At 39.0% G+C, this 12,068-nt stretch overlaps 1 protein-coding gene and 1 long non-coding RNA gene across 4 annotated transcripts in view; one reads left to right on the forward strand and one right to left on the reverse strand.

The window, feature by feature from the left end:
- The window catches only part of LOC139769949 (uncharacterized), a 190,732-nt gene that overhangs the window by 102,345 nt on the left and 76,319 nt on the right, over positions 1–12,068 (reverse strand). The gene's annotated exons all lie outside the window — the stretch shown is intronic.
- The window catches only part of Dysc (whirlin protein dyschronic), an 83,188-nt gene that overhangs the window by 37,550 nt on the left and 33,570 nt on the right, over positions 1–12,068 (forward strand). For all 3 annotated transcript variants that reach the window (XM_071701476.1, XM_071701475.1, XM_071701473.1), the window contains 4 exons: positions 417–720; positions 1,550–1,609; positions 5,637–5,791; positions 11,770–11,851. In XM_071701476.1, coding sequence (XP_071557577.1) covers positions 417–720; positions 1,550–1,609; positions 5,637–5,791; positions 11,770–11,851 — 601 coding nt within the window. The remainder of the gene's footprint in view (positions 1–416; positions 721–1,549; positions 1,610–5,636; positions 5,792–11,769; positions 11,852–12,068) is intronic.

A 12,068-nucleotide genomic window follows, 5' to 3' on the forward strand; every position in this document is an offset into this window, starting at 1 on the left:
ATAACATAATATAAGAATAATATTTGCTGATAAATCTTGGTTAATTAAATCAATAATTAAACTTATATAACATAATATAAGAATATAATATTTGCTGATAAATCTTGGTTAATTAAATCGTGAATATTGATTGAAGCTAGCTTAATTAAAATCAACATATTGTCGCAGTCTGGATAAAATTCATGTAAATCGTTTTCAACTTAAATTTCAATATAATCTACATACGACGTTTAACAACTGTTAAAAAATCAATTAGTCTACCACAAATACAAGCAAGGCAAAACGCTGAATTTTCTAAGTTTAAGTTCAATGCCGCGAATCTATTTGTATATTCATCTCTCGACCTCGTGGTCGTTTAATTATTTTTACCGGACGTCGTCCGATTTATTCCCGATCGATTTTTTTCGAAAATCAAGGAGCAGCACGAACGAGTGGAGGCACCGGAGTGGCGTTCACACCGTTTCGGCAGCCACAGCCGCCATGGTGGAGGAGAAGGCGCGTGTCGTCCTCGCAAGAAGCGAACGAGCCGCGCTCTCTCAACTCCTGGCGGATTATAGAACGAGAAGGCTGACGATAGAGGACCTGATCGTCAGTCTGAGCGACCTGCTGAACACCCACGAGAAATTGACGCTGCTGACGGAGCTCAGGGAGTTGGTCGACAACAAGGACAGAGCGGCCTTCGACGATCTCGTTTACCGACCCCGAATAGCAATGACCAGGGTAAGTCCTTAAGTGAACTTTAACCGACATTATTTTAACTCCGAAATGCTGAGAGTATTCAAAATGAACTATTCAAATCATGTAGAATATTCAAATCTCGAGAGTTGTTGAGTTTTAGATCATGTACTTGGAAATTTTAATTTTCAACGAAGAGAAAATTATCAAGTATTTCTAGAGCAAAAATCTGATATACCAATAAATTTAAATTATTCTGTAGTATAATAATGGCGAGAGATATAAGAATTTGTGGGATTAGGAACATATGCGTTAAGTTTGGAACATATGTGCATTATTAATATTAACACATGCAAATTATGTAAAACGTTTGGAATAGTAATGATTACTCTGGGATTAATTAATTCAAATGGAATAACCCATTTCGATGCAGGCAGAAATGCATTCCCATTATTTTTATCATGACAATACTAGAAGAAATCATTAAATTCGAAATAAAGATCGAAATGCATTTTTAATAAATCTAAATTTAATTTGAGATCATTTTAAATATTAGAATACGAACTTTTTCTTGATGCAAGTGTATATAATTATAGAAATTGCGCAAAAAATTTAACTTTGAAACAATCTGCTAACTCGTCCTTTCGTCAATTTGAGATAGTTATTTCTTTAGAAAAGACCAACACTCGCGACTACGAACTATCAAAATTGAGATAAAGCGTCGAGGGAACTCATTTTAACCTGACGGCGATTTACGACCGTCACGCCATTTCACCGGAATGTGAATCGCGCGTTTAGGAGGCAGGAAGTCTTGAAAGAAACGAACGTCCAGCAAGACGGCTTTTAAAACGGTGCTTTATACTTCTTTTTCTAGAGAAAAGGCGACCGCGCTCACTCGGACTTGATAGTGACTCCCTCGCTGCACGATCTTCCGGTAAGTTAAACTCATCTCCCACATTCTCTATTCATATCCCTCGAGCTTACATAGAACGCAAAACTCACACATGGACTCAACATACACGCAACATGTATCACACGCATAAATCCCGGACCATATGCACGTGTCGCGCGCATTGTTACTCACGTATACAGACACACGTACACGTTTTCTATTATCTCTACAACGACGATGTATGGAACCGAGTTTTTTTTCCCTCTCTTTCTCTCTCTGTCTCTCTTTTTCTTCACTCACTGTTCTGTGGATCTCTGCTCACCCTAATTACCGAGACACTCACGGAATCGCTTTTGCGTGTACCCGCCCTTTGTTGATGGACTCCGCGGGGAAAGCAACAGGGAAATATTCCCCGAAAGTTCCTCGTCGGCGCGGCGCGTGTTTCCTAATCGACAAATTGCGGCCGTTAGGAAAATTATCGTCTACCCGAGAACGAGCGAAATTATGCGAACAAAGGCAGCCAATCCCGAGAGAAATGTCCTACAGCGATTAATAATTCGTAACAAAAGCGCCATAATTTATAATAGTCAACAGAGAACAGCCCGAAATAATTGCCGCGAGAAGAAGTAGAACTCGTATAATCACGGCATCAAAATTTCAAAAAGTAATACGTTTACTTTAATTTAAACTATTAGACTTGTATTACCATAAATAGATAAAAATTGGTGATTGTTGGAATGACTTAGATTCGTACTTTCGTAAGAGATCTTAAAGTAATTACGATGTAAAAATAAATACATTTATTTATTCATAAACTTAAGTATAACAATGATGATACTTAAACAGTATAACTATAACAATGATGAAACACTAAACTATATTTAGTATTTAAATATCATCACCGTTATACAAGGAGACCAATTATATAGAGACCACAATAAGGGAAATCGATGTAAACGACAAATATGAGAATGGACATTTGGGACTAGAATAATTATCGCTCGTTATCGGCGACGGCGACCGACGCAGATTGCGACCGGCGGTCGAAGCAGGATGGATATCCGCGATCAGGTATCGATTGGAGAGGTGCGAGGGAACGGAGAACGCCACGCACACAGGAGGACGCTTTTATAGGAAGAACGAAGGATCTCCCTCGGTGGAGGGATCCGCGATCCTCCCGGAGGCCGTTTCGCGGAAAGAATATCCTTTATATACCGCTCTCGAACGCGCGAGAGAGAAAAGAAAGGGAAGCGCGCAATATCGATCGCCATTACGATCGATCCTGTTCCGTTTGATCGTTCCGGTCTGTCGTTATCTTCTCCTCGAACAAAGCATGACTCGTCTTTTAGGAAAATGACTTGCAGCCCCTTCGTCTCTTTCTCTTTACAAACTCTCTCTCTCTCTCTCTCTCTCTCTCTCTTTCTCTATCCTTCCGCGCTGAGAACAACAGCTGCCTGATGATGAACAAAACTCGCTCCCGGTACAAGGAAATATCGAGATCCGTCGAGTAAATGACATGGCCTCGAGCGCGGCGAACAATTTTGCCATGTTTCTGCTACGCTGATAATATTTAATGGTCTCTCCTCTCTAACGTTACGCGAATACGTACGAGCCTGTACGATTTGAAACACCCACACCTTTGAATTTCTTCTACCAGATAAAAAGTGTCAGTATATATAGCGCTAAATTCATACGTAATATCATGAAAAAATACTGGGAAATAAATCATGTGACTTTTAACAGCCATCTCTTTTTTTGTCTCTTTCTTTTTTATTTAATCATTTTGTTTGATTTTTTTAGAAACGCTTTGTATCCATTTACATACTTTTAGCGCCGCAATTTCCTTCGTTCTTAGTATACGTAATAAGATTAGTCGTAGTAAATTATGTAATTAGTAATTTGTTATTATTAATTACGTAATTACGCGTTTATTTAACCGGCACAAGGTTTATTCGAACGAATTTTGTTCGTCCAAGCGCAGCTTTTCCTCGGCGTGTCTTTCTCTTTCTTTTACTTTCTCTGGAATCATGCTGTGAGCATTCTCTTCTTCTACTTTTTACACTTCTTCTTCTACTTATATTAGCTCTCTTTCACCACTACTGCTATTACTATTATTTTATAATCTTACTTACATGCCGCGCTACTTTGCTCCCTGCGATTAGTCCGTGTTTGCCGGAAATTCGAGAATCGATTCCATCGTATTGGATTTTTTCGAAACATATCTATTTTGGGTCATTATTTATTCTCTCTTTTATAATTAATTAAATATTTTCCTGTTTCCTATAATTATGATTAATATATTAATCATAATTATAGAAAAAAGGCAAATATTTAATTAATCATATTTTGCCCAAAACTCGGGGGAATCGATAGCGAGTAATTGAGGGTAAAGCATCGGATGTCACTTTACGATTACGTTGCATAATTATAATTAAACGGAAATTTATATTATAATACGCATAATTTATATTGTAACACGTAAATTATAATATAAATTATGTAAATATAGAATGCAAAATATAAATAACGCTGTACATATTATACACTTTATACATTTATGATACCTTTCTAGTCTAATTTCTAATATAATTATAATTATGCTCTAAATAATCTTTCTATGTTTATATGAACGCTCTCTTTACCGCAATTAAAAGAAAGATATATAATTAGGATTTCTCATTGTGAGAAAATGTTGCGACATTCTCTTTCTTAATTCTTATCATTAGTTGGATACGATCTGTTAGATGCCTGCTGCTAACAGACAAGTAGAAAGCTGCTGTGCTCGCCAGACACCATCTTCCTCCCACCTTCTCTCTCACTAAAAACAACATTAAGAGACCCGAGACGCTCCGTTCCGTTTCGCGATTTCTTCGCGAGCCAAGAGATCGCGAAAATCGAGAACTAAAAAGCGTTCCGTTCTCCGCGCGGCAGAATCGACAGTAAACTCAACCAAACCTCGCGCGAGTACAAAATCGAAGCGAATTTTTCGCCCGCGAGTATCCGTTTGGCTAGAAAAATCGGACCGACGAATCGACGCTTGATTTACGACGCACAGGCGAGTAGATATCGGCTGTAGATCATTCCGGCCCCTCGCTGGTGATCTTGTAGAGCCGACGCGTCCGAGTAGAGCCTCGGTAGAGCGTCGTAAATCAAGTGTCAGCTGCACGCGGAGACAAATGTTGCCGACGGAACGACGCGCGACACGTCGATCGATGATGAATTATTGTACAATTGCTAATTTCGCCGGTGCTTGAACAGCAATTGCCACTAAACCAAGTGGGTCCGAGCTGATTGATACTAACCCAGGTTAATGAGCCGCGTGAAATAAGCTTAAATGTATTAAGTACGTGATTTAATTATACCTTATCATTCCAAGGAAACGAAGGAATTAAAACAGAACGGAATATATTCCGTACTATTAATTGTCATTTTTATCATTTAATTTTTTTTATTTAATTAGAATTTGACGCAATTGTTATTTCAATAATCATAAATATATTATTTTATTTTATAATATCGGAATACTAATCATTTTATTTATAATTATACACATCTAAACTTTGAAATTATTTTATTTTTGCCTTTTTCGCTATCAACATAATGTTGTTAATTTTCATCAAGTATTTAACTAGAATTTTAATCATTATTCTAATAGCAATAAATGCTACTTATTATTTCATCAATTTAATTATATCTATCATGCCTACACTCTTATTTAATTTAATTAAGCGAGATCGAAATATCTCTCAATTTATCTCTTGAACTTGAATTAAGCTTATTCAACTCGTTATTCAATTTCGGTCTATTTTTTTATGCGCAATCACTAATTTATCATTGCGGAAATTATATGATGATATCTACCCGGGAAATGACATTTGTCAACATCGTTGCGAATAAATATTTGCGGACTCGCGCGAGATAACGGCCCGCGGGGATATTTCTTGTATCACTTCACCAGCGCGCCGATGAAATCATCGATCGGCCGATCGCCCCTCGTTCGAGGAAAGAAAATAAGCATGTCTTTTTTACGCGGTAACGCGGACATGATAGGACATCTGATTTCTCGCAGAGGGGTGCGCCCGGTGGTTGTTGCCGTCCGGGACGACTGGTGGACGTCGAGGGAGACCCTCTGGGAGTGACGGGCCCTCTTCTACCGCGGGATAGCCAGGAGTATAGATCGCCGAGCGAGGACAGCGGTCTCGGGGCCGACATGCCCAGGACCAGGTCGATCGCATGACCTCTCTAACGCTGAATGGATCGCGAGCCGCCATTTTGAACGGGCGTAATTTTTTTCACGCGTTAAAGAAAATCGTGAAGTAATCCCAAGTCGTTAAGAGTCGACGCGCGGTAAGGGGAGACCATCAAAATTACGATTACCTCGTGATTACTTCGGTCGAGACTGAAGAAGATGCGGATAAGATGGTGACACTGATGGCTGGCTCAAAATGGCGACAGTGACCCCTTCAGCGTTGACTTTTACCACTCTCCCTTCGTTACAGCTATTTTTGCGTTAAGACCACTTCCCTTTCGCCGTAGCCGCTTGAGTTTGTTGCGTAGATACACGAAGAGCTAATTAGCGAGGGACACACTTACTGGCGATCACTTTCATCTAAGCAACGAGTTTATGAAGCGCGACTTGTATATATAGGGTGTCTGCCAACCGCATTACTTTTCAAACTAGATATCTTGATATGCAAAAAGTCAAATTATCTCTTTACATAAATTAAAATTTCAGGCTTTTAAAAATATATTTGTTTCGATATTTAAAATGTCTGAGATATTTAAAAAATATAATATTATACATGGACAGAACAAATAGCGCGTTCAAGTGTTGAGAAATTGGCTCTCAAATTGTCAATTAATCCATTTATCGTTAATCAATGTAACTGCGCAATGCGTCAATTAATTTAACAGGAACTCGCAGTTACAGAACGCGCTGTACAGCGAGCGACAATTTACTTTCGAGGCACGAGAAGGTCACGCGGCATTTCTGCGTGGCGACCGAACGATTGACAAACAGTTAATTATATCCTTTCGCTTCCACGAGCGTTAACACTCACGAGGCTTCGCGCGAAGATCGCAGGTGAGCTCGAAAAAATCTCCCCGGCTCCTCCCGAGTAAGATCAACGTAAATGGCGTTTCTCTGTAGAGTACGCGCTGGTACATCGATATTTCATTTACCGCCACGTTGTCCCCGCTCTTCTCTCTCATTCCTCCTGGGTCCCCACGGTATCCAGACCCCTCTTTCTTCAGCATCCTCAAACTAGCCGAGTACCCAGGTATGTAAACAGACGGAACTAGATACGTACAGGGCGCGCTTCGGCAACAGTTCAATGCACCTACCTTCACCGCTGCAATACCTGGTCGAGATGTTAATGGCTCTTACCTTCGCCGTTCTAACGAAATCAGAAGCGACGGCACGTTGCTATTCATCGTTGCATCCATCGATTATTAATTTTTTACGTCGGAATTGAGAAACTATAGTTGTGAATTTTGCAGTAGACGCTAAAGTAGATTAGTTTCTTCACCAACCCGTGTTTAACCCAGTTCGATCTGTGCATCTTCATCATATTAATGCCGTAAAAATCATTTGAAACGTTCTTCGCTCATAACCATTAAAGATTAATCGCGTTAACGTTTCGTTGAAACTCGATTAGTTACTTTATCACGGTACATATTTTAAAACTTCAGTGAATAATATTTTTATATCGTTATTGCCTCGTTAAGCTCGAAGGGTTTAATAAGTTTGGCACGAGGCAGATTCGTGTTTTTCGTGTTCTCCGAGTTCACTCATAATTATCAAGACTAAATCTATAAAGTGCATAGTTCAGTTTTAGACCGTTAATTGCCCGCGTGACATTATCGAGGTAACAAATATTCCGAGCGCACGGGGAAACTCTGTTATAGCTAACATTTCGAAGACGCCGACCCATGCGGGCGATGGAATGCTTTGCCGAGCTTTGCCTGAAATCTGTGGGACGAGAGCGCGAAGGGCGAATCGCCGCAAAGGTGATCTTTTCCACGTGGCGGCGCGTGGGAGGGAAATCCATAATCGAGGTGGATTTAGTTGGCGGAGCGAGAGTGCACGACAGTATTCACTATTCTACATTTCCATTCGCGACACATGCCCCGACACGCCGACAATCGGCGACAAGCGCTTTCGATTTCACGGAAATGACTGTTGTGCCAACGAGGCGTGGAAATGTTTCGTTTACACGATTAATTGTTGGAAAACAATTTTATTAATTCGCCCCATTTTTAATACGGATGCAGCTCTGTGGAGTATTAATTAAGAAATTTTAGCAGATTTTTTCATATTCAACAATTATTACCAGAATATTTATTAGCACTATCGTTGTGAAAAATGCAAGCGGGATTAAAATGATTCCCGAAAATAAAAAAGATCCTAATTATACTAATAAAATAATGAAGCTTCTATAATAATAAAACTTTGGTTATTCGATTACTCTGTGTGTTATTACTTATTATAGAAGATTGAATATTTATTAGCGCAATCACGATTAATACAAATTGAATTGGAATTTAGTGGAACGCTGCTCATCTGTCCGTCCCCATCCATCCATCTGTCCATATCAAAGAGCAAATTAAACGTGAAAGCGAAATTCGTTAGAACGGTTGAAAAAATTTTAATAAAACCTTTCCCAAAACTAATTGATATTAATAACGCAAGTGCAGAATATTCATCGATATAAGAGAAAATTAACGTGAAGACAAAACTCGTTAGAACGGTTAAAAACATTTTAATAAAACCTGTTCCAAATTTAATTATTATATCAATAAGTAGTATAGAATATTCCTTAATATAATTATTATTAACACAGAAGATTTTAAAAAATTTATAATAGACATTTTGCTTGAAAATTAATACACGAAGCTATTCTAAAATGATTATTTATATATTTGACGCAAGAAAAACTATTATTACGTTTAAATAATAAAGCCAGCAAAAAGTTCGTAAAAATATCTCAGATTTTCAGGAAATGTCAAGCACTATTTACGTCTACTTGACTAAAGAAACTCTTTTCCTCTTGAAAATTAACGTGTAATTACAAACTATTATCCAATCTCAAATCACGGGTTTAGAAATACTGGCTACTACAATATGTTTCCTCGTCGACCGTTACCGAACAAATGATAAAAAAATTGCTCGAAAGAAAATAAACGCTTCTATTGTGATTTTCTGTTACATAGTTACATTGCTGAATTCACGACGACTTTCTCCACGAATGCATCACGCGCACGCAATTCACGTTGAATCGCAAATATGAAAGTAAATTTTGCGGGATCGATAGCGAGCGCGCGAATGCGGCGGTCGGCGAGATATGGAGAGGAACTCAACGCGCTTTATACTTTGATAGCTTTCACGTCTAGCGGGAACGAATGTACGGACGGATGGACGGAGCGAAAACGTTCCGCTTTTGATCCTCCCCGGAGTGCTCGTGATTTCAATATACCTCCGCGCCTTTGTCCGCCGATCTAATCTCCACCTCGAATTCTATCTTTTGTCGCGCGCGCACGGGACCAGCCGACATGGCACCGGACTTTCTTTCCGAGACAAAAACCGCCCTCTGATACCGAGAAAGGACTTTGCATTTCGCCGCGTCATGTCAAAAGAGACTTGCGCGTTCTCATTTATATATTTTACGTGAAATTTGACGTTAGTATGAAAAAGGATGTAAGAAAATTGTAATCACATTTTCTAATGGAAATTTTTCAAAGTAATACTGAAACTTTTAATTGAGTCCAAAACTTATTATTTGTATTTATCTTTATACTTGCAATTGGATATTTACATACGTCTCCAGACTCATTATATCAGATAGAATTTTCATAGATCCATGATTTATTCGTTTTTGATTTGCTATTTGTTAAAAAGTCTCATTTTTTTTTTAATTTTCCCTCGACTCTAGAATTGTTTAAAATTTTATTAATAAAAGTCTTATTCTTATATTGATACATCAAGTAATTTGAACTTTAAACACGTTAAAAATATCAACATGAATACATGTATAGTTACGCTTGCAAAATTAATTAATTAATGTGTATTCCCACCATATACCATGGTGTGTACAAATAAAGTTATTTTATATTTCTTTGTTTAATTTTTACGTTTCGTATAAAGAATGAACGTTTGTGATTTTAATAAATCAAGAAAATAAAATTAAATCACCATGAGAAATACGATAATCCACTTTTTCCCTGATTTTTTAAAATCATACGTTTTACATCTCATTCCTTTCAAACAATTTTATTCCCTATGAGAGTTTAGTACAAAAACAAAAGTAATAAATTAAATTTTCCGTTTCTAGATTACAACAAAAGCACATAAAAAAAATTATTTATTAAAGCATATTGCATATATGCGTTTATTAAGCCGTGCTATTTAATCGCGCTGATATTATTTTCAAGCTTATCGTGCGGCGCATTCTTAACGCGGACTCCCGTAGTTTCTGTAGAAACGATCTCCGCGGTGCAGTTTTAAACGGAGCCGAGGGCAACGACGAGAGAGCCCTTGAAATGTTCACACCGACGTACTTTCTTACACACTAGGTCGTATCCCGGGTAACAGAATGAAACAAATGAGCTTTGGCAGTCGCCAGTACCGTAATCGCTTCGGTAACGAAATGTTCGTCGCGAAACCGAGCTCCCGCGAGTCCCTCTCTTTCGCCAACTAACGTGCTTTCGCGCGGTCTCATCCGCAAAAATAAATAAAAACCGCGGACGTATTTCGTCGCTAATCCTAGCTCTAAAAATAAGTGACCTATTTTATGATTTTACGCTTTCCTCGTGGAAATTAGAGAATTAGATTAATCTCCCGATTAAACGTGCTCGTCTCGCGAATTTGGTTAATGCGCAATTCAACAAATCGCTTCTTGCTTTAGAACGATTGATGCAAATATTAATTAGTTTAGAAAACATTAATTAATTTGTTATATAAGAAAACACATTTTTTTTATCGAGAAAGATTACGCATTCGTAAAACAGGAAACTCAAGTGGCGTGAGAATGAAAATTGGCAGTCTGCGGAGATAATGATGGTGATTAAGGAAAAATTGATTGCGAACAAGGAGAAATTCTTCCTATCGATGCCACCTGCGATCTGAAATTACTCGTCTCGAACGTCCGCAGTGTGACGACGTATATCTATACCGACGATGACGCGATCCAGAAGCGAACTATATTAATCGCAGCTATAGAAACTTGCCTGTGTAATCGGTGCCTCGTAACCTTCATGTGCTCCATACTGCTTTCCAACTTTTCCGGGTGAGAATCCGTTTCGTGCAGTTTCTCATCTCGTGCAGCCTGAGCCACCTCGAAAGCGAATAAACGCTCGTCATCCAGCGAGTCATCGAGCGATTCCGATCACCCGATCGGAAACTCTCTCGCTTCTCGAGCCGTCCGATCACGTAGTTCTATTTCCGCGTATGTCCGCATGAACCTGGACGTCTATTTGAATACATTTAAGTATAACTGGATAAATATACAGGGTGCTTCCTAAGTACTATCCAATATTTCAGGAATTTGATTTTTTCTTGTGAACTTTCCTTCATAAAATGACTTCAAAAATCAACTTTAGTTGTGAAAAAATCAAACTCCTAAAATATCAGACAATGCTTAAGAAATATTCCGTATTTTAGTGATACATTTCATTAAGACAGATCACTCAGATCGTAATTCTGTTGCGAATAGTGAATTATATCCGATATTCCGGAAATAGAACTGCACGATCCCTGAAGCTGCGCTTATTGAATTTTGATGAATTCATTTTACCGAAGTATCGTCTGCTGTAGTATTTGCTTTCATTAGAGATTAGAATGTACTACAGGATATATATTAGAGACGAAGGGTAGGTTGGTGTGTGTGATGAAACCATTTTCGGATTATATCTTCTCGAGTCAAGGGCGTCAAATCAAAGAGAAGGCGCCTTTCGAAATTAGCTGCGTCAGCCTTCGGCGCTCGCAATTGTCAAATCGGCTCGCAAAATTCGCAAATCTCGCGAACGTCGTGTACTTCCGCTTGATCACCTCCCCTTTGTTTCCGATCGGGACGATCCTACGTCCGACGACGAATCGTCCCGATGACACCGATAGGGCTAATAAGACGAGGCGTGCGCGCGATTTGATAAGAGCGGTCGCGGTGCGGGGGTGGGTGGTTCTGAAATGGAAATTTTGCCAATTGCAGAGTGGGCTGCAGGAGGGCGCAGCAGCACCAAGTGACGACCTCCGACCTCGCCCTCTCCAATGATGACGAGTGCGACAATCAGGTACTGCGGGAGTATCCTTTTCGAACCGTCGCGCCGCGGTGATCCTTCGCGATGCAGCGAGCCTTTCGATTAGACTCGCTGAAGTCGAAATCAGATAGAGATTCCCACTCTTTAAGGGGATTCTATAGTGGCAGCAGTTACCGACATTTCTTAATTAAAAGAAATCTTTAAATTGGCTTTATAGAATTGCAAAATTCTTGTACAGAATTAAAGTACG

The sequence above is a fragment of the Temnothorax nylanderi genome, unplaced genomic scaffold (genome assembly GCF_030848795.1).
Source record: "Temnothorax nylanderi isolate EJ_2023f unplaced genomic scaffold, tnyl_v1.0 TNYL_tig0026_pilon, whole genome shotgun sequence".
In the NCBI taxonomy this organism is placed as follows: domain Eukaryota; kingdom Metazoa; phylum Arthropoda; class Insecta; order Hymenoptera; family Formicidae; genus Temnothorax; species Temnothorax nylanderi.